This window comes from Phacochoerus africanus, chromosome 5, assembly GCF_016906955.1.
Source record: "Phacochoerus africanus isolate WHEZ1 chromosome 5, ROS_Pafr_v1, whole genome shotgun sequence".
NCBI classification, from domain to species: Eukaryota; Metazoa; Chordata; class Mammalia; order Artiodactyla; family Suidae; genus Phacochoerus; species Phacochoerus africanus.
In genome coordinates this window covers 98027792-98050219 of record NC_062548.1, presented here as the reverse complement: position 1 = coordinate 98050219, position 22428 = coordinate 98027792, and the positions used below count along the sequence as shown (strand labels likewise).

Genomic DNA, 22428 nt, shown 5'->3' with positions numbered 1-22428 from the left:
AAATTTGCCGGCCTGGCAGCCTCTGCTTTCCCCTGCCAGCTGTGATCCTGAGAATACCCCAAACAAGTGAGAAGGGGCCATCCTCAGACATGAGCTGAGCTTCAGGAGCAGGCAGGAGCCCTGCCCTCTGGGGATGCTCAGTGTGAAAGGGTCAGCTTGTAAATGGAAAAATGACGGCTATGCCAGGCTTGCTTCAAAAGGGGATTAACACCGGACAGGAGCTATGCAGTCCGGAGGAGTAGCCATGGGGAGGGCCTGGGAAGGCTGCAAGGAGGAAGTGATATTTTTAAGGATGAAAGGGGCAGGGTTCTTTAAGGCAGTAAGGGAAGCCTGTGCCAAAACTTGACATAGGGAACTGTGGAGGGTTGTTCGGAAAGGATTGAGTGGGGAGTTTCCATTGTGGCTTGGTGGTAACAAACCTGACTAGTGTCCATGAGGTTGAGGGTTCGATCCCTGGCCCCGTTCAGTGGGTTAAGGATCCAGCGTTGTCGTGAGTGCGGTGTAGGTCGCAGACGCAGTTTGGATATGGTGTTGCTGTGGCGGTGTCATAGGCTGGTAGCTGCAGCTCTGATTCGACCCTTAGCCTGGGAACTTCCACATGCCACGGGTGCGATCTTATATTTAAATAAAAAAGAAGAAAGAAAAGAAAAAGTTGAGTGGTATGAGATGGGAGAGAGGCAAGGAGCAGACCCAATACCCTGAGAGGCCGTGCGGAGGGTCTAGACTGGGCTCTGTGAGCCTGGGGGCACCGAGCTAAAGCTAACATGGGAAGGAACAAGCTGACTTGTGCAGGTCAAATAAAGCCCTTAAGGGACACAGGGAGCAGTTTTTCAAACTCAGGCCACACCCTTGAGTAGGTTGCAAGATCTCTTCGGGGGACTGCCGTTAGCAGGTTTAGAATGGGGAAGTAGGGAGAGACATAAAATAGAAAAAATCAGGCTGGACTGCATTGCACGTGGTAGAGTGAGTAATGCGTCAAGAAACTGCAGTTTCCTGTAAGCAGTGTGTGCATGTGCGCTGAGTGGCCATGTCACATGTTTGTCACTACGGATCGTACTTTCAAAAGCTGGAAAAGGCCTTTAAGGCCCAGAGGACTGATTGGAGGGGGTGAGACCAGCTGTCACTGTCATTCATGCAGGCCCGTGGTGACGCAGGCCAGTCTAGGGCTCTGGTGGGAGGGACTGAGAGGTGAGGCTGAATTCCAGTGTAGACAGATGCGGCAGGTGGAGGTGGAGAATGCGAGGCTGATTCACATCAGAGAGTCCGACACCAGCCCAAGCTCTTAGACCAAGTTAACATCTTGTTTGAAATACTCGATCGTGGTCCCTTCCTGCTGGTGAAGTGGAAGCCTGAGTTTCTGGAGGACCAGGGGGAGAAGGATCTTTTCTACTCTCTCTTTTTTTGTTACCTTTTTTTTTTTTTTTTTTGATTTTTAGGGCTGCACCTGAGGCATATGGAAGTTCCCAGGCTACGGGTCGAATTGGAACTACAGCTGCCAACCTACGCCACAGCCACAGCGACACGGGATCTGAGGCGTGTCTGCGACCCACACCACAGCTCACCTCAATGCCGGATCCTTGATCCACTGAGTGAAGCCAGGGATCGAACCCACATCCTCATGGATACTTGTCTGATTCGTTTCCTTTGCGCCACGAAGGGAACCCCCTTTCTGTTCTTTGATCGATGGTGTCCTGGGTCTCTAGGCTCCAGGTGTTACAATTCTGACCTTTCATGCCAATCATTGGATGTTTTTAAATAATGCTCCAACAAACAGGCTCCTTGCATCTGCAGGTTTGATGAGGCTGTCTTTGCAGGAACTAGGCTGGTAATGACCCTGCTTCTGCTGTCTTCCCACTAGGAACATCGTGAAAGGCATGAGAGAGCTCCGGGAGGTCCTGCGCACTGTGGAGACCAAAGCAACTCAGAACTTCAAAGTGGTAACAGGGCTGGCTGTGGCTGGTTTATCCAGGGCTTGATTTCAGTAGGAAGCAGCTGAAGCCCTAGCAGGCAGCCCCTGAATCAGGGAGGATGGTGCCTCGCATGCATGCTTCTCCTCTGACTCTTACAGTCATGGCAGACTTGGCTAATCAATCTCCTCATTCTTCTCCTCCGATCCTGGGACACACCCTCAGCGTCCTTCTTAGCACAGTACTGCGCATAGTCCCTTGCATTAGATCGGAGCTGAAACCTCCTGTAATTCTTAGGAATTGGTTTACAGTCTTAATAAATAACCTCGGCTCGCTTTCTTGCCCCCATTCGGGTCTGCCTTCTTAGGCTTTTATTCACCCCAAATCAGAGCCATCGCCACTCCTCCCTCTAGGATTTAGAAGCGAGAGGGCCAAAGATGAAGTAGGAGCTGTTAAAAGCTCCTAGTGGGGCAGCTCAGTGCTGGAGACACAGAGCTGCCAGGGGGCTCCTTAGGGGTAGGGTGGTGGGCCTCAGTGCTGGAGACACAGAGCTGCCAGGGGGCTCCTTAGGGGTAGGGTGGTGGGCCTCCAGGAGGGGCAGCACCTTGCAAGGGGACAGACCTGGCCGGGGGGGCGTGGGGGAGGGCACGCTGGGCAGGAGCCAGCCTGTGCCTGCACCTGAGTTCCACCCTCTCTGTAGATGGCGGCCAAGCATCTGGCAGGGGTCCTGCTGCACTCCCTGAGTGAGGAGTGCTACTGGAGCCCCCTGTCGCACCCGCTGCCCGAGTTCATGAGCAAAGAGGAGAATTCCTTCATCACACAGGCCCTGCGGAAACCTCACCTCTACGAAGGAGACAAGTAAGCCCTGCCTGCTCTGGGGACCACGGCAGGCTCATGCCACCGTACCCAGGGTTTGGTCCCCACTGGTGGCCCCTGTCTCTGCCCCATGCTGTCCTCCAGCTATTGTCCAGCTCACTGCCAGGCAGGCCTTCAGAATCAGCAGACTAGAGAAGGCAGATCTCGGGGTGAGGTGGGGAAGGATCCTATAAGGCATCCAAAGGCCAAACAGATTATTTGAGGAGGGGTGGTACCTGCCTGCCTTCCTCATAGGCTTAATGTACAGTCTCTCTTGTTTGTGCCAGTAACTGAAGGTGGGGCCTGTGACCAGCCCAGCAGAGCTTCTCTCTCGCTCTTCTCTGCTGCTAGCCCCGCTGTTTCCTGCAGAGCTGGGGGCTGGAAGGGACCTCCCCTGTTCTCGCCAAGAGCATCACAGTATTTCCAGCCCTTGCCCGCTGCAGCCTTTTGGACCCATAACTCTGGGGCATGATAAAGAGCTGCAGGTGGGATCCGGTGCCTGTGAATTATGCAGGAGAAGGTCACCTTACCAGCTGACTCCGGGGCAGCAGGGCCTATGCGGCGGGTCTGCTGTGCTAGAGCCAGGCTGCCATTTGTGTCTTCCAGCCTCTACTGCCCCAAGGATAACATTGAGGAGGCCCTCCTGCTGCTGCTCATCAGCGAGTCCATGGTAAGCTCCCGGGGCTCCTCCCAGGCCTCTGCCCCCGCCCAGGGTCAGGCCACGGGACTCGGACACAGGCCATCAGGTCCTGGCCCCCGCCCCCACCTTGGGCATGGCCCTGAAACGGTCTTCTTGGACCTGCTCCCCACTTTGGGGGATGGGCCTCACTCATGAGATTTAGGTCTGGGTGTTGTGGGCTTCATTCGGGGGCCTGGGTCCTGTCCCCGAATGAGTAGGCCCTGAGCTCCAAGTGCTCACGTCCTGCCTCTGGAATTACCAAAGGTATTATCAGCAGGTCAGCAGAATGTTGCATGGACAGCTCTGTGCTGGGGCTGTGAGGATGGGAGGGTGTGGAAGGAGCGTGTGCTTTCAAGGCAGGAGGCCTGGATTCAGGTTCTAGCCCTGCCACTCTGGTTGAGGCCCTGGGACCTCAGCCCTTCGCCACTAAGATGATAGTAACCAGCAAAGGTAAGGAGCCTGTGCAGGGAGTGCCCGCATGCATGCCACTCTTAATGTGGAGTATCATCTCCTCTGTGCCAGGCCCTGTTCTAGATGCCAGAGAAGCGACAGCACCCAAAACGGAGGAAATTCCCTGTCCTCGTGGAGCTTCCCATTCTAGCGAGGGAGGTGGGCAATAAACGGATTCACCACTCACTTAACCAGGCGTTCAGTGTCTGAGTGCTGTGGAAAAATAAGGCACAGGGCGTGAGATGTGCTGGACAGAGCACACGGGAAATGCTCTCTTGATTTTTTTCCCCAGACCCGCCTCTCCTGCCACAGCACACACACAGGCGTGCGTGTGCCTTGGAGGCTTGGCAGGGGCCAGGGCAGTGGGTTGGACGTCCAGGAGGTGGCAAAATGAAGGATGGGGGGTCTAGGGGAGCTGGAGGAAGGGTGGGCACGAGCGGCAAGCCACATGTCCTCTGACTGAGGGCCCCTCAGAGATGATGCGCTGGGGGCCTCCCAGATTGAGAACTAGTTTTTTTTTTAATGATGCATCTGAGGGAGTTCCCTGGTGGTCTAGTGGTCAGGATTTGGCATTTTCAGTGCTGCAGCCTAGGTTCATTTCCTGGTCTGGAGACTGAGAGCCCACAGCAGGCTGCTGCAGAGGCAGCCCCCCTCCCCCCCAAAAAAAACCCAGATGCATCTGATGAGAGTAGTGTGTGAAAGTGGAGTTTATGAATCTCTCCAGGAGTTCCCATTGTGGCTCAGTAGTAATGAACCTGACTAGTATCCGTGAGGATGCAGGTTCATATCCTGGCCTTGCTCCATGGGTTAAGGATCCAGTGTTGCGTGAGCTGTGGCATAGGTCGCAGACGCAGCCCAGATCTGGTGTTGCTGTGGCTGTGGTGTAGGTCAGTGGCTATAGCTCTGATTCAACCCCTAGCCTGGGAACTTCCATAAGCTGTGGGTGTGGCCCTAAAAAGACCAAAAAAAAAAAAAAAAGTCTCGGAACAGCCAGAAAATGTCCCTTTGGACACCTGGGACTGTGTGATGCCAGGGTTTGTTTAGACAACTTTGGTCAGTAGGTTGCTTCCGGTGCAGCAAATAGGCAGGAAGAGGGGCGCTGGCCTTGGGGGGGAGGGCAGGAGAATGTTTCCTTTCCCAGCCAGGTGGGGTCCATTCGTGAAGGGCATGGGTATTTGTTTCCCAAGGGCAACCTGGAATTGTGGTCCTGAAAGGTTTGCAGAGTACCTGCTTGTGTGGGGGTAGGTGGCTGCTCCTGGCTGGGGACATCTAGCTGGTTAGGCTGATGTGGAGATAAAGCTACCAAATGCCTGATCTGACTTTCATGGGAGAACTGTGGGTTTTACAGTCTGACCCCAGTTTTATTATTATTATTATTATTTGTCTTTTTGCCATTTCTTGGGCCGCTCTTGCAGTATATGGAGGTTCCCAGGCTAGGGGTCTAATCAGAGCTGTAGCCGCTGGCCTACGCCACAGCAACACGGGATCCAAGCCGCCTCTGTGACCTACACCACAGCTCTTGGCAACGCCAGATCCTTAACCCGCTGAGCAAGGCCAGGGATCGAACCTGCAACCTCATGGTTCCTAGTCAGTTCGTTAACCACTGAGCCATGATGATGGGAACTCCCTGACTCCAGTTTTAAATTATGGCACCTCAGTGATAGACCCAGACCTACCCAACCTGTCACCTACACACACCTCAGCCATCAGGTCAGACTGTGCCGAAGTCGCCTATCCTGGGAAACACTGATCGTTATTGTCACCTTCCTGTGCTGAGGGTTACAGTGTGGTGCGCAGGTTTGAAGTAAAAAGGGGAAGATGGAAATAGTTTTTAGATCCTTTCTTTGCCCCACTGATTATCTTGTAGAGTTAGGCATCATGCTGAGCCATATGAAAAAGAATAGTTTCACTTGCTTCAGTCTCATACTAATATATCCCCACCTTACAGATGAGGAAAGTAAGGGGCAGGACAGGCACATGCCTTGGTCAAGGTCACATGCTAATAATCCTCGCAGCCGCAGTTCAAATCACATCTGTGATTCACTGACTGCTTTGATTCTTAGTTTTCTCATCTGTAGAAGGGCCAAGATCAGATCTGGCCAAGATGAAGAGGAAGGCAATGTTCGGATCAGATCTGGGTTGGGGGGGTTCTCTGTAAACAAGGATATGGCTGTCCATGTGAGGATGGGCTCTGTCCCCGCAAGCATTTTCTTTTTTTTTTTCTTCTTCTTAGGGCCACATGTGTGGCATATGGAGCTTCCCAGGCTAGGGGTCCAATCAGAGCTGCAGCCGCCGGTCTACACCACAGCCATAGCCACGTGGGATCTGAGCCTTGTCTGTGACTTACACCGTAGCTCACAGCAATGCTGGATCCTTAACCCACTGAGTGAGGCCAGGGATTGAACCCGCATCCTCACAGATGCTAGCTGGGTTCGTTACTACTGAGCCACAACGGAAACTCCCGCAAGCATTTTCTGTGGCTGCTGTTTGATCTGGGTGCCCAGAAGCAGAGTTCACATGCTTTTCTTTTAAAGTTATGCCCCTCTCAAACCCTCAAGGTGCCCTGTATCTCAAAGGTGGCCCACACTTGGAGCCGAGGTGAATTTTCCCAAATATGTGGTTCTCCTCCAAGCAGCAGGTGTCTGGCCACCTGGCCTGCACAGGCGATGTTGTGGGGGGTGGGGTGGGGGGTCTAGGCCTGCTGGCCAGGGGGGTGTCCTGGGAATTCCATGTGGCTCTCGAGGCAGAGGAAGCGCTCAGATGCTGCATCTGCCGTAGCTGGTGGTGGAAGGCTCTCTTCCGGAGCTGGTTGGTTGGTTTCCTGCTCGCACCCAGCCTGTCAGGCATCCAGAAGCTTAAGGTTATTTGAGAGAGGATATTGGCAATGGACATAGCCTTGATGTCTCATCCGCTGAGGGCTTTCCGCCTGGGATCCGAATCTGGCCACTGGGACTCCGAGCAGTTTATCAGAGTGACCAAACCGCCTCTGACTTGTCATTTACCCTGGTTTTACCCCCTCCTTCCTGGCAGGTCACATTCTCCATCAGCTGTGGGCGCCCCTGCCAACGTCCTGGGCCCTGGCTCTGACCCCTCAGCTGACCCCCAAGGCTCCACCTGGCCTCTGGGTACCAGCGGGGTTTTCTTCATCTCCCTTTCATGCTGTTGGATGTGGCTGCAGCTGATAGGCAGAAGCGGCTAGACGCAGGCGGCTGCCTTGGCTGCTCTTTGGGTTCTCGTAATCCTTGCAGAATTCATTATCCCGCAGGAAAAGCTGTTCCAGCCCTACCCGCGCAGGAGGCATAATCATCGCAGCTCTCCACCTCCGGGGTCGCCAGAGCACCTGCTGTAGGAGAGGGTGTCTGTGGGTTTCCTGAGCGCGTCAGCCCCTGTTTTATGGTGTAGGACTCAAGGGAAGAAGTGCATGGGGTCTGGGTGTGGGCCTGGTCCTAATGTAGGTAGAGCGTTTGTTTTGTGCTCAGTGTGATTAGAATGAACAGGGAAGTCCTTGTCTTTCAAGAGGTAAAGAGAAACCCCTGCAAATGCTTTCACCGAAATGCAAAGGCCGTGCGTTACTGCTGGCCAAAGGATACTTGTCTTTTGGACCCAGTTGTGAGTTTGGGGGACCAAAAGGGCATGTAAAAATGCCCACCTGCCTACCCACCTACACATCTCCCCATCTATCCAGTTTAGTCTGAGCAGCGACAGTCTGCCAGGTGCTCGGTGCTGGAGATACGATGACAAACAGCTAAATCATAGCCCTTGTCCCAGATGTCCCCCCACCTAGTGGAGTGTGTGTGTGTCTAGGGACGTGGAGGAACTCTTGGTCCCCAACTCAGAAGGAATTATTTCAACCTGATGAACCCCACATGCGTAGTCTCATTTTCAAAAGAACCGTGTATCAAAATCAGCCTGATTTTCTCAGTTGGGTAGCCAGGAGGTACAGGATTCTGCCATTTCTAATTTTTCTTTCTTTTTTTTTTTTTGTCTTTTAGGGCCGCACCTGCAGCATATCCAAGTCCCAGGCTAGGAGTCAAATCAGGGCTGCAGCTGCTGGCCTGTGCCACAGCCACAGCAACGCCGGATCTGAGCCACATCTGTGACCTACACCATAGCAACACTGGATCATTAACCCCCTTAGAGAGGCCAGGGATCAAACCTGTGTCCTCATGAATGCTAATCAGATTCGTTTGCACTGAGCCATGACAGGAACTCCTTATTTTTTTAATTTATTTTTGTTTTTCGTTTTATGGCCATAGTGTGCTGGGCTTGATGTGGGGTCTTAGGTCCCAGACCAGGGATTGAACCTGGGCCACAGTGGTGAAAGCACCTGATCATAACCACTAGACCACTGGGGAACTCCCATCTGAAATCTTGATCTAAGGCATTAAAAATAGGTGCTACAACAAACTGAATCCTTGGGGCCTTGTTTCATTAGCCAGGGGAGAAGTTAGTGCTGGTGCTTGGCAACTGAAAGGACACCAAGGCTCAGCTCGAGTGAGGCTGGGTGGGTGGTGAGCCTCTGGGCCTTGGCATCCTGCAGGTTAACAGACTGACCTCCAAGGCCAAGGGCAGGCATCCAGTGATTTGAATCTTGACTTGGCCATTCACAACCTGTCTAGCCTGGGCACGTTCCTTACCTCCCTGATCCTCAGCTTTCTCATCGGTAAAATGGAGCAAATAGGGTCTCTCCTGAATCAGGTCTCTCTTGCAGTGGTGGGGTGGCTGGCATAAGGAAATGAATGTGAAAATGCCTGGTACATTGTGGATGTTCAGTGCGTATTCATTTCATCCTGTTAAATACTTGATTCAGACTCAGTCATTTTATTTGTCTTTTGTCTTTTTAGGATTGCATCTGCGGCACATGGAGGTTCCCAGGCCAGGGGTCTAGTCGGAGCTATAGCTGCTGGCCTACACCACAACCACAGCAACACCAGATCCAAGCCGCGTCTGCGACCTACACCATAGCTCATGGCAACACCAGATCCTTAACCCACTGAATGAGGCCAGGGACCAAACCTCATTCCTAGTCGGATTTGTTTCCGCTGCGCCACAACAGGAACTCCATGACTCAGTCATTTTAGAAAACATTTGGGTTCAGGTCTGGTTGGGAGGAAAATTGGTTTGAGGATGCCATTTGATTTAAAAAAAAAAAAAAAAAAGCTTCCTGGGCTTGATTCCATTTGGGACTTGGCGGATGAGCACAGGTTGTTCTAGCTTCTGGCACCCGGTTTGCTCTAACATGAGGCCCTGCTGTGCTGCAAAGGAAAAGGGTCAGTTAGCGCTGCCAGCTCAGGTCACTGGGGACAGTAGAGGTGGGAGAGCCTTGTGCCCTCACTGGTGGGATGATTTCTGCTTCAGGAGCCCAAGGCACAGGGGAGCAGGGCCTGGCATGGAGCTGGCCAGGGACCCTGGGAGGGTGGGACACATCACAGCATGTTATTTCTTGGCTCTGTAGACTGGCAGCTAGAGATCTGGTGGTAATTATGTCTGCTGGTGGGGGACAAGTGACAGCACGGGCAGGCTCTGACAGCATCCTCCAGGGAGGGGCAAGCCCCATGCCAGATGCTGCCAGGAGGCTTCTTCCCGGGGTGATGGTTGTGGGGGGTAAGTGGCAGACCCTGAGGCTGGTTCTTGACCAGATCAGAGGCAGTCTCCAAGGACAGGGCTGAGCAGAGCCCTGGACACATGTCCAAGGGGCTTGTTCTCCGCAGAGAAGCAGCATCTGGTGCCTGAATGAGAAAGCCCAGCCTTATGTTTTGCTTTGGTACTTCCCTAGGCAGAGCCATCCCAGGCCTCTGGTGGCATGAACGGAGGCACTTAGAGGCAAGGGAAGAGCCAGAGTGAAGTCAGAATGTCTGTGTTCTAGTCAGGGTCCTGAACCCCCTGTTTGTATGCCTCAGGGAGCCTCCCTGGTCTGTCTGGGCCTCAGTTTTCTCATCTATAAAATAGGACAATAGAACAGGAGCTGGTAGTTGTATTATGAGATACCACTTAGAAAGTGCTCCGCAAGTTGGTTCCCTCCTCCTACCCTGTTTGTTTGCAGGATCAGAGAGTAGAGACGAGGCTGGGCAAAGTGACGGTCAGTGCCGTCCAGGGCCCTGCAGCCAGCATTGTCAGAACCGGGGCTGGCAGAGGAGGCAGGAGGGGCTGCAGGTACTCAGGGCAGCAGAAGCCGCCCTGGACTGGCCACCAGAGGGTTCAGTCTTAATTCCCGGGGACCTTGCACAAGTGTGTTCATCCCCTGGGGCTCAGTTTCCCCATCTGCAAAAGGGGCATCCGTGATTTCATCCCGCCCCTCTGTGGGGTTACTGTGAGGCCAGACGAGATGCCGGCTGTGGTAACTCAGCTCCTAAAACGCATGGCACACGCATAAGGAATGGCTATTTGAGCCAGAACCACCCTGCCTGAGGAGTTTCACATGGGCTGGCCGGCTTTAGGGAATGGAGGTGTTCCTTGTGGGTGTTTTCTCGAGGCCCCATGTTTGCTTCATGGATGAAGAGGCCCGAAGACAATGGGTCATGCTGAATCGTGGGGGGATGAGGCGGAGCATGTTTGGCTTTTCTTTGGCTTTTCCTTTCCTGGCTGGCCAGAGGCCTGGGGCAAATGTCCCTCAGTATGGGGAGGCTGCCCCTGGGAGGACAGCAGAGAGCCCAAGACTAGGGACAGGGACAGCTGCTGAGCCCTGCTTGGGATTAAGTGCACCCCCAGCGGTAGGAGTGGGGGGTTTTGCAGGGGAAAGTGTAGGACGACAACCTGCCCTCCTTCCAAGGCGAGTCAGGAGTCTGGTGTTAAGAACATGTAGCGTCTGTGTAATTTATGTCTGTCACTGCACTTGATCTGGAAGATTTCCTTGTGAAGACACTGCAGTGGTGGAAGAGAAAGAGTGTGGCTGAGACTGGTTCAAGGCAGGCTGCTGATGGGGCTGGAGGTATTAAGCAGCCTAAGCGGGGTGAGCCCAGCAGAGGAGGGAGGGGCACAGCCAGGGCACCCTGGGCAGGGGCTTGAAATCCCCAGAGAGTCTGAAGGCTGCTCTGGCTCCTGAGCTGCACATGAATTCCTACCGCGTGGACGGCCCCCTTGCTTTTTTCTGCCCCTTCTCCCCCTCCACCCCGTTGCCATGGCTACATACATACCCGCTGCCCAGCTGCCCTGCAAACGCTGAAGTGGTTCACCACAGCCCTGCCCCAAAACCATGGCAACCTCTCAGCAAACTTCTGCTTTTGGCTGTCCTTTGGGGACCCGCGCTTTCCTCTTGGCACAAGTGCCAAGTCCCAAGGACCCTCGAGAAGGTGCCTTCCCCACTGTCTGCCTGTTGGGGGAGGGGCTGTCCCCAGGCGGAGGATATGCTCCTGGGATCCCCACTTCTGTGACCCAGTGCTTGCCCAGCCCCGTGCTGGAAATCCATGCCTCCCTCCCACCAGGCACACATATTCAGAGACACTGTTCTGGGTCAAGGTCAAGGTCAAGGTCTAGGGCAACAGGAGGAAGTTGCCACACCAGGCCCAGAAATCTTTCTCGAATGTCACTTGTAAGTGCCCTGTGTGGGCCTGTGCTGGGGCTGGGAGGCGAGAGTTGAGTGAGATTCATCCTTTCCCTGGGGACTGATGCCAGTGGGGTCCAGGGTTCAGGGTGGGGGGAGGATGAGGGGGGCGCCCAGTCTCCCCTGGCAAGATGAGTCAGGGTCAGTGGCAGAAGGAAGGGGTCCCCGAGTTGAGTTGAAGGAGTCAGAAGGCATCCACGCTGACAAAGGGAACAAAGACAGGCCTTGGTGAGGAGCGGGAGCCACAGGAAAGGACTTGGGACCTGCTGGAGAGAAGCTGGCCCGGTGGGCAGGGCCTGGAGCTCAGACTGCCCTGGTGGAGGTGGTGGGGGCTGCTGCACTTGGAGGACAGACCAACCAGAGCTCACTGCCCACCATCCCCTGCGTGAGACTAGGCTGCATGGCTGGGTCCCCAGTCCTGAAGGTGCCTGGCAGGGAGCCTACCCCTGTGGGCTGCCTGCCCTGCCCCCTTTCCCCCCAGCCCAGAGGTCTAGGTCAGATTCCGTTCATACGTGTCCTAGGTACTGCTGCTGCTGCCAGTTCCATAGCTCCTCTCTGAGGGCAGGGACAGTCTCCCATCCTCCCCCCGCCACTGCCTGGTGGGGCCAGAGCTGGGAAGAAGTTGCCGGAGGTGGAGGAGCAGGGAGGTACATGGCCTGGCACAGAGCGAGTTTTGTGTTCTTCGGTGAGATAGCTCCTGCCAAGGCTCTCCTTAGAATTTCTTCTCTCTTCCTGTTGGTGCCCGTGTGGGTGGATTTCATCAGGAAGGAGGGGGATTTCTCTGGCACTCTCCCTCTCTGTACCTCTCCATTAACCCTTTGGAGCCTGACCAGCTCCTACTTACCAGGCTGGCACCAGTGCCCTTCTGGGCATCACCTGGCATCCCCGGCACCATTTCCTGGGGCAGGTCCCAGGTCCATTGGGGCGATGGGCAGCCCTTGCCTATTGTGCTTGGCAGGGCAGCCACCAGGAACCCCAACCACTGGGCTGAAATGACCCAGAGGGTAAGTCACATCCTTGGGTCTTATAGGCATTTTGGCTTCTAGAAGTCTCTCTGGGAGTGTACTTCAGGCCTTCAGGACAGGACCTACAGTCCGAAGGCCTCTGTAGCCATCACCCTCGGGAGCCTTGGCCCCTGACCTGGAGGAGGGGATAGTGCTCTTGTCCAGAGGGCTGTTGGAAGGACCACCTGTGGACGTGTTTGAATCTGACCAGCGGGCTCTGGGTTTTAAGTGTCAGCGGTTCCTTTTTATTCCTTCAAGAAGGCCGAGTCCTTGGATCTGAGGTCTTTAATGGGGAAGTAAAGGAAGCCGAATCCCAACTCAATGGAAGGGGTTCAGCCCCTTCTGCAGAGGGAAGGGGATGCTGGGAAGAGACCCTTTTGGCAGAGGGGAGAAGAGGCAGGAGAGGGAAGATGCTGGGAGCAGGCAGAGGGTGGTTCTGGCTAGAACCCCGCTTTGCCTCTGCTGAGGCATGGCCCTCAGAGTGGGGGGAGGGGGAGTGTGTGTGTGTGTGTGTGTGCTCACGCGCGTGTGTGCGCACGCTCATGCACATGTGCAGGAGACATGGACTCAGAGCATCCCTGGCCTGCTGACCCCCGCCGTTGGGGAGCCCCGTGACTCCTCTTTAGCTACCCCTGAGCCTGAGTGCTGTCCCCAGGGTGTGAGTGTACAGGAGGGGGTGGGACCACAGGCCACAGAACAGGACCCCAGTTTCTGATGGCGAGATTTCTGGCTTGGTCATACCAAACTCCCCACTTCAGATGGTATAGAATCACCCACTCCTAAAGCATGTTTTCCCCTTGCCGCTCCCCTCCCTGAGCAGCCCCCTGGTGACTCGGAGCTACAGGCCTCCTGAGTGCGGATGCCAAGCGTGGAGACCTGGGGTTGCGGGGAGACTCCTGGGGAGGGTCAGAGGAGAGTTCTGTAGTTGGAAGGAGTCAGAGGTGAGGTCTGGGCTGGACACAGGGCTGATGGGAAGGAAGTGTGGGGGATCCTTATCAGAGGAGCTTGGGGGACCTGCAGAGGAAGAGAGGAGGTTACAGAGGGGCCACAGCCCAAGCTCCTGTCCTGTGAGTCAAGTGGCCGAGCCACCCACCCGATCTAGTTAGTTCCAGGAATTCTCTGAAGCTCTTTGTGTGAGCGGACGATTACCAGCACACACGGAGCTCTCCCACGAAACAGCTGCCGGTATCCTCAAAAATGCCAGTGTCCTGGACACAGAGAAGGGCTGTGGGGCTCTTCCAATGAAAGGAGACTCGTGAGACATGGCACCTGCACGCAGGTGTGATCTTGAGTTGGATCTGGACGTGAGAACACTACCAGAAAGGCCACCCGTGAGACGGGCGGCCAGATCTGAATGTGAGCTGGTATCAGAGGATAGAAATAAATGCTCCATTTCCTGAATTCGGCATCTCTGTTGATGAAAAGAGTGGCCTCTTGTATTTAGGGGTGAAAGGCCATGTTGCCCTAATTGCCCGCTATTAATGTTGCTGTTATTGTTGGCGAGACAGAGCAGATGTGGTCAGTGTTAGCAGCTGGGTTTACTGCTGTAGGACTCTTCCTGACACTTTTCTGGAGGTTTGAGAGTTTGCAGAGTAAGGCTCTGAAAGCCAGGAGCATGGTCCACGGCGCTGCTGCCTCGTCAGCCTGGGCTATGGATAGAGGATTCGCTCCCTCCCTTGCGGGTGGGGAGAGGCGCCGGCCAGTTCTAGGAGTGTGGCCTGGGCCATGGACAAAAGGGTGAAGGTCATGCAGAGGCAGGGGCCCTGGGGGGACAAGCACCTGCTTATTTTCTGTCCTCGCCCTTTCCTATGCCGTGTCTCCCCACAGGCTACACGGGATGTGGTGCTAAGCCGGGCGCCAGAGCAGGAGGAGGACCGGGCGGTGAGCCTGAGGAACGCCGCGGCCATCTACGACCTCCTGAGCATCACGCTGGGCAGGAGGGGGCAGTACGTCATGCTCTCCGAGGTACCCATCCCCAGGGGGGTCAGGTGGCACACTGGGGGATTGTCCTCCTCCACGGCCCTTCCCCGCCTCCACCGAGGCGTACAGCTCCGTAGGAGACCAAGCTAGGGATGGTCCCATTTTCAGTGCTGAGGTGGCTACCCTTCACTGGCAGGGTGGTTTTTCTGGTTTGAGGAATGTTTTTATGTGGGCGTTTTGTTTTGCCTTTTTTTTTTTTTTTAGTGCAGCTCAGGGCATATGGAAATTGCCAGGCTAGGGGTCCAATCGGAGCCGCAGCTGCCGGCTGCACCACAGCCACAGCAGCATGAGACTGAGTCACATCTGTGACCTACACCACAGCTCACGGCAATGCTGGATCCTTAACCCACTGAGTGAGGCCAGGGATCGAGCCTGCGTCCTCATGGATACTAGTCGGGTTCATTACCTCTGAGCCACGACAGGAACTCCCTGTTTTTATGTGGTTTTATATGTCTTTTGAAGAACGCATGGTATGGTGTAGAGAAGCCCCAGAGGACAGTCAAGCACCCCTCAGTCGCCGGCATAGGTAACATGGTGTTTTGTGACTGCCCCGCCTGGCAGGGTTCCAAGCTGGGTGTGGTCGGGGAGCCTGGATCACCCTTCCACCCCAGCTGAACAGAGCACCTGCCTTGTGTGGGGCAAACCCTGCTGGGGCCACGCTCTGTGGGCTGGGCCCAGGGAGTAGTCACTGTCCAGGTGTGGGGACCAGGGGCAGCTCAGCTCCCCGCTTTCTGGCCCCCTGCCCACAGGGTGAATGGCACTCACCCATTTGTGAGCTTTCAGATCCAGCCCTGGGGCCTCGGGCTCCTTGTGCAGGTGGCCCTCCTGGTTGCAGATTCTCTTCCCACGTGTTCTGGAGGGCTCCCAGGAGGAGGGGTGACACGTGCTGAGCCCCTACTGGGCACCTTGTGAGGTCCTTCCAGAAGATACCTTCTCTAATGTGGGGGGATAAGTAGTTTCTCAAGTTCACCAGTTAGGAAGGCGAGGCCCAGGAAGGTGAGTTTCTGCCCAGGGGAACCCAGCGTGGGGGGACCCAGGCCACCAGCTCTGAAAGTACCCGCCATGGGGTCCTGTACCCCTTACTCCTGTCCCTACCCGCCTGGCGATGCCACACAGTGGATGAATCCCAACCTCACATGCTGGCTTCTGGAGTTCCCATAGTGGCTCAGTGGTTAACGAACCCGACTAGTATCCATGAGGACGCGGGTTTGATCCCTGGCCTCACTCAGTGGGTTAGGGATCCAGCGTTGCCGTGAGCTGTGGTGTAGGTTAACGATGTGGCTTGGATCTGAGGTGACTGTGGTGTAGGCCAGCATCTACAGCTCCGATTGGACCCCTAGCCTGGGAACCTCCATATGCCATGGGTGTGGCCCTAAAAAGACAAAAAACAAAAAACAAAAAAAAACAACAACAAAAAATTCCAGTTCTACTCATATGCTGGCTTCTGCCTCGGTCACCTGGAAACACTTCTGTTAGGGACTGTCAGATGTCACAGGCAGTCCTTGACTTGGGGTGGCGCAAGATTGGACAGGCTGGGAAACATAATTTTTCTCAGTGGTCATAGAGAAGAGCAGGGGAAAGCCTGTACATTTGGGGGGCATTCTATGCCTGGGCTTTGGAGTCAGCCTGCTCTGCCACTTACTGGCCCGCTGACTCTGACAAGTCATTTGAGCCTCAGCTGCTTCATCTGTGAACTGGGAGTAATGAGAGCACCTGCCTCACTAGATTGTTGGAAAAGTAAATGAATTAATACACGTAGAAAGCTGAGAAGAGTGTGGGCACAATGGTAAGAAGAAATGTCAGCTGTCATTCTTTTTATTAGGCGTTTACATGCCGAAAGCACAAATCTCATTTCATTTGCTTTCCACCTTCGCCCTGTGAGGTGTTCATATGACCTGGAGGTGGGAACTGGGAGCCAGAGAGGGTGAGAGATTTGCATCAGGTCATACAGCAGGCTAGTGGCAAGGACAGGTTATCCCAAGAGTTTCTCTTAATTTATTTTTTATTTATTTATTTATTTAGTCTTTTTGCCTTTTCTAGGGCCGCTCTCATGGCATATGGAGGTTCTCAGGCTAGGGGTCGAATCAGAGCTGTAGCTGCCAGCCTACACCACAGCCACAGCAACATGGGATCCGAGCCGCGTCTGCGACCTATACCACAGCTCACGGCAACACCAGATCCTTAACCCACTGAGCAAGGTCAGGGATTGAACCTGCAACCTCTCAGTTCCTAGTTGGATTCATTAACCACTGAGCCATGACGGGAACTCCAATTTTTTATTTTTTTATTATAGTTGATTTACAGTGTTCTGTCAATTTCTGCTGTACAGCAAAGTGACACAGTTGCACATATATACATGTATTCTTTTTCTCACATAATCCTCCATCACCCCTGGGGTTTTCTGACAGGAACCAAGTATGAGCTGTGGCGACCTCCAGTGGGAAGCCACATGGGCAGTGATTACCCCGGGAGAGTGTGGGGTGGGCTGGGGTTGGGAGGACCTCTGGAGGCACTGACCTTTCCCCTCTCCCCAGTGCCTGGAGCGAGCCATGAAGTTCGCCTTTGGAGAGTTTCACCTTTGGTACCAAGTGGCCCTCTCCATGGTGGCCTGTGGGAAGGTAAGTTCCAGGGCGCTCTGGGGGTTGCACACTCACCCACGGGAGCTCCCCTCTCCTTTAGTCCCTCCCAGACGTTGGGAGGTGGTGGGGGAGACAGTGATTCAGAAATCTTGTCCAACAGCTGATTCTCATCTCCAGGAGAATGAGGGTCACGGGGGGGTCACACACAGACCCCTGCGTGACTCTGGTGTCTGTGAGTTGCAAGCGTGCCAAGTGTGCAGGTGTGAGTCTGTGGATGCCTTTCACTGAGTGTACGTGCACACCTGGGGCACCGCAGCATTTCCGCCTGTGAGATGGTTGGTGTGACTGCGGGAGACAGACGTGGACGTGGGTCCATTTGGGCCACAGCTCTCTTCCTGCCTGTGAGCGTGGCTTCAGAAAAGAACCTTCCTGCAAATCCCGAACTTGCCAAGGAGGGAGGGGTGAGGGGTAGAGCAGAGCAGAGCCCCCCACCTCCCCGAGGGAGGTTGCGCTGCGGGGTGGATGTGGCTGGGGGCGGTCAGGAGGAGCTGTGCCCAGCCAGAGGCTGACGTGAGTTACCCCATGGCTCCTGAGCTGCCTTTACTTTCCGCCCACCAAGCCCCGTCCCCGCACCCCCTGGTTTTCCCTCCCATGAGAATCCCGCTTACATAAGCCTCTATTCTCAGCAGTGACATGAAAGGAAAACCTTTCCGGAGCTGGGTGCTGAGGGGTGTTGGGGCTGAGGATGCTACGAATGCAGGAAGTACGGAGGCATGAGCTCACAGATCGTTCCAAGAGCTATAAACACCCAGAGCCCATTTGTGGGCTTGAGGGAATTCCTCCCCCGCCCCTACCCCCCCCACCCCATCTGTGCCACCTGCCATTTCTAGCCCCGCAGCCATCTCTGAGGAGGGTCCTCCTAGGCTTGCCAGCATCTCCTCTGCAAATGGAGGGCGTGCTGGCCAGGTCCTGGCAGGGAGGGGGAAGAAGAGCAGGTGCTGTAGCCTGAAAGCTGGGAGGGGCTGGGGAGCTACAGCCGGGAATCAAGTGAACAAGCCTTCCTGCACCCTCCTTACCTTGCCAGGCACTTGTCTTCCCAAACCTCTTCCCTTCCTGCATCACACTGGCCACTTCCCAGAGCATCCTGAAGTCATGACGTGATGTACCCTGGCTCTGTCCTTAGCAAGGCTCGGGGAGAATTCAGAACACACGTAGGATGAGGCCGACAGGAGGGATGTGGGGTGGAGGGCTGGAGCTTGTATGGAGCCTGGGCAGACAGCTCACAGCAGCATGCTTCTTCCCACCTCCAGGAAACAGAGAAGGTGCCTCTCATCTCATAATAGTCCATGGAGCATGGTCCAGGAGGAGAGACCCAGGGCCAGGAACATGGTTCTTACCCTTCTTTGGGTCATGGACCCCTTTGAGATGCTGAGGAAAGCTGGGGATCCCTCCTCAGAAGAATGCACTGCATTCAGAAGTTAGCTTTAATTTCTAGGGATGCTCCTGGAAGCCCCCCAGTCTTAGGAGAAAGTGTCCTGTTTGCTTGAGAAGGATGTGGGGGAGGGGGGTCTCCTTACTAAGAAAAGCCAGGCTCAGAGAGGTCTAGATGGAGCTTGGCACCCCTGAGATCTGGGGAGCTGGTATCCTGGCTCGGCTCTTTCCAGACCAGCAAAGTGGACACGAGAATGGGCTTACAGGCAGGAAGTCAAGGTGGTATTTTGGGGGGGGTTCCTCATGCGTGAGGCCCCACAGGCTAGAGACACTGGGTCACACCCACCCCTGCATTCGGTGCAACAGGAGATCTTTCCGGAAGCACACTCTCCAACCCTGCCCCTTGGGAACCCTGCACATCAGATCAGTCTGCGTGGTTGGCCCAGGCAGCCCTCGGAAGAGTGGCCGGACCACACACCTTTACCAAGAGCCTAAGGTGGGAGTCCAGGTCCTGTACCTGTGATTGTTCCCAGAAGTTCTTCCAGAAGGTGAGGCCGGGTGGATATGAATCTATCTGGCCCCTCCACCTGCAGGAAGAGAGGATGAGTTCCCTGAGTGAGGTTGCTCCTTCTCTTGGTCTCCTCCGCAGTCACAGCGGCTGTGTTGCTAGGTAACCAGCAGGACAAAAAAGGGGGGAAAAAAAGCCAGTAGCTCCAACTGTGGAGTCCTCAGATGGCTCCTTAAATAGCAGTGTTTCATGGTCAGGGTAGCGGTGTAACTTGGAAGGTCAGGGTTAGAAGCCAAGGGAGGAGGCCGAGGCTTGCTGGCGTTTGTGGACACAGGGGGCTGTGGTGAGGGGGCTGGGAGTGGCCTTCACAGAAGAGGGTCTCAGGAGACAAGGGATGGCCTGGCAGCTCCTGCAGGCCCCTCGCTTGACCTCTGTCGCTCCAGCCTAGGCTGAGCACCAGCCTCCCAGCCAGTCATGTGCCAGCATCTCTTGGTCTCGTACCCTCTCGTTTCCTGAGAGAGCAGCAGGGTGGGGGCTTCGTGCTCTCTCCCCAGCCTTTCTGTGGGCACTGACAGGTGAGAGCCGTGGCCTCTTCCCCTTCCCCTTCCCGCAGTGACCGTGCAACCCCCAGTCCTGTGCTTGGCCTGGCTGAGAAAGGCTCTTCCTGTCTCAGCAGGGAAAGGAGGTGGGGCTAGAGGAAAGCAGGGCATCAGGGTAGACCCAGACCAGTGGGCTCTCAGCTCTGCACCTGCTGGTCCCCACGATGTGCTGTGGACAGGCAAGCCCTCCAGAGCCCCCCATTTCCTCAGCAGGGCCTCTGGAGTGACTGGGGAGGAGGAAAGTTGATTCATGGTGGGGAGCTTGGTGTACAGTAAGAATTACAGTTACACACACTTGCCCTGCCTGTGTGTGTGTGTACCAGGGAGGGTGAGGCCTCTTCTCTGGCCAAGGTAGTCACCACAGAGGCTGGGTAGGGCAGTGGTTACGAGCTTAGAGCCAGGTGGTTCAAACCCCAGCTTAGCCGCTGATGGGCAGTGCGGCTTCAAACACGCTGCTTCACTTCTCTGCATTTCAGTTTCTTATCTGTCAGTAGGGACACAACACCCTACCTCATGAGAGGGTTGTGGAAATTAAACAGCTTAATGTTTACAAAGCACTTAGGGTAGGAGTCAGTAGACTTTCTGTAAAGGGTCAGAGAGTAAACATTGTTTTGTTTTGGTGGTTTGGTTTTTTTTTGTTTGTTTTTTGTTTTTTTTTGGTTTTTGCCATTTCTAGGACCATTCCCACGGCATATGGAGGTTCCCAGGCTAGGGGTCGAATCAGAGCTGTAGCCGCCAACCAACACGAGAGCCACAGCAACGGGATCCGAGCCACGTCTGCAACCTACACCACAGCTCATGGCAACGCCGGATCCTTAACCCACTGAGCAAGGCCAGGGATCAAACCCTCAACCTCATGGTTCCTAGTTGGATTCATTAACCACTGCGCCACAACGGGAACTCCAGCGAGTAAACATTGTTGACTTTGCAAGTCAGCCTGGCTCCGAGGGAACTGCCCCACTGTGCATCATGAAAACAGCCCTAGGAAATGTGAAAATACCCACAGGATTGGACGTGGCCGAGTTCCAATAAAACTTTACTTGCAGAAGCAGCGGAGAGAGGGCCAGATTTGGCCTGTGGGCTGGGTTTGGCTGGTCCTCCACACTCCTGGCTTCTCTCCTGCTGCTTCCCTGCCAGCCTCTATGCTCCCCCCACTTGCCACCACCAGCCCTGCCTCCAAGTCCCCATGTGGGTTTGTGCTCATCTCACCACCTAAAAACTTAGGATGTTGAATTCAGATGTTCGGGAGAGTCCCTGCTATCTCTGAAAATTCTGTGGTTCATGTTTCATTTTTGGTTTTTTCGTTATTTTTTTGTCTTTTTAGGGCCGCGCCTGCAGCATCTGGAGGTTCCCAGGCTAGGGGTCTAATCGGAGCTGTAGCCGCTGGCCTGTGCCACAGCCACAGCAATTTGGGATCCGAGCTGCGTCTGCGACCTACAGCACAGCTCACAGCAATGCCGGATCCTTAACCCACTGAGCTAAGCCAGGGATCGAACCCGCAACCTCATGGTTCGTAGTCGGATTCGTTTCTGCTGCACCACCAGGGGGAACTCCCTGTGGTTCACGTTTAAATCTCTTTTGAAAGGCTTCCATCCATTGTCATCTTAGCTTTTGTCGCATCCCACCTCCGGGCAAGGGTCATGACCTCCATTTTCCAGATGAGGAAACTGAGACCTGGGGCAGTGAAACGGGGGGCTTGCCTGCCACCCCCACCTGCTGGGTCTCTTCCTGGCTCAGGAGGAATGGGGTGCAGAGGAGGGGCTGGCTCTTTGGGAGCTGCCCCCACTGCAGGCAGGAGGCACCCAGTCTGTCACCATCCAGGGCCACAAGTGACCTTGCTGCCTGCCCTTTCCCCTGCAGTCATCCTACGCTGTGTCGCTGCTGCGGGAGTGCGTGAAGCTGCGGCCCTCGGACCCCACTGTGCCCCTGATGGCCGCCAAGGTCTGCCTAGGGTCCCTGCACTGGGTGAGTGTGCTGCGGGGGCAGGGCCCAGGAAGGGCGGCTTCCTGCGGGGGGACGGTGGCAGGTGGGCACACGAGGTGGCAGCTTGAGCACCATGCTGTGCGTGTAAGGGGTAGGGGAGCGTGGGGAGCTGCAAGGAAGGCAGGGAGGGTGGAGAACGGCTGCTGAGAAAACTCCAGCCTCCGCCCCCAACTCAGGATGGTGTCTAGTTTGTAGTTCAGCCTTGAAATGTCTCCAGGGAGCCGAATGTGGAGTCAGAAGTCGAGGTGCCCCCCCACCCACCCACCCGCAGCAGCGGGAGCGGGCGGGATCTTGGAGTTCTGGGCCAACCCACTGTGTTAGAGTCAGAACCACCTCTGGGCGGGAGGGGAAGATGCCCTCTTCTGTTAGCCCCTGACCTTCCTCTGGGCTCCAGCCCTCAGGGGGCCCTGCCCTGGGCTCAGCTGTCCCCTGACCGCTCTCTGCTGAGGTGGCCAAATTGTGGAAGAGGAGCTGAACGTGTGGCCCCTGTCCAGCAGCGGCTTTACCTCGAGGAGGTGGGCAGCGGGGAGCAGGGAAAGAGCCCGGGGCTGGGAATCAGAGCCCCAGGCCTCCCCCCACCCCCCGCTCTGCCCCCGGCTCCCTTGGCTGCTGCTCCAGGCCTGGGGGTCTTAGGGCCGGGCCACTGCTCTGGGCTCTCCTCTCACTGGGAGCTCCCTGGCTGACCTCCCCGACTTCCTCGGGTCCCCATCAGCCTCCTGATACCAGGGGCCGTCCTGTTGGCACCCTCTTGAGCCACATGGAGCCATGCAGCATTTCTCCCCACATCCCCTGTTTTCAGGCTAATCAAGCCCACTTCCTTCATGGGCCCAACTTCTCCCAAAGGGGGCGCTTCTCCCCTCCGTGGTCCTCCCCTTCCTGTTGTCCTGACACCCCAGCCGACGCTCACTGTCAT

At 55.4% G+C, this 22428-nt stretch overlaps 1 protein-coding gene across 2 annotated transcripts in view; it reads left to right on the top strand.

Moving 5' to 3' along the window:
- The window catches only part of TTC7A (tetratricopeptide repeat domain 7A), a 134555-nt gene that overhangs the window by 53611 nt on the left and 58516 nt on the right, over positions 1-22428 (top strand). For both annotated transcript variants that reach the window (XM_047782133.1, XM_047782134.1), the window contains 6 exons: positions 1859-1937; positions 2608-2765; positions 3369-3432; positions 14263-14400; positions 16950-17033; positions 21393-21497. In XM_047782133.1, coding sequence (XP_047638089.1) covers positions 1859-1937; positions 2608-2765; positions 3369-3432; positions 14263-14400; positions 16950-17033; positions 21393-21497 — 628 coding nt within the window. The remainder of the gene's footprint in view (positions 1-1858; positions 1938-2607; positions 2766-3368; positions 3433-14262; positions 14401-16949; positions 17034-21392; positions 21498-22428) is intronic.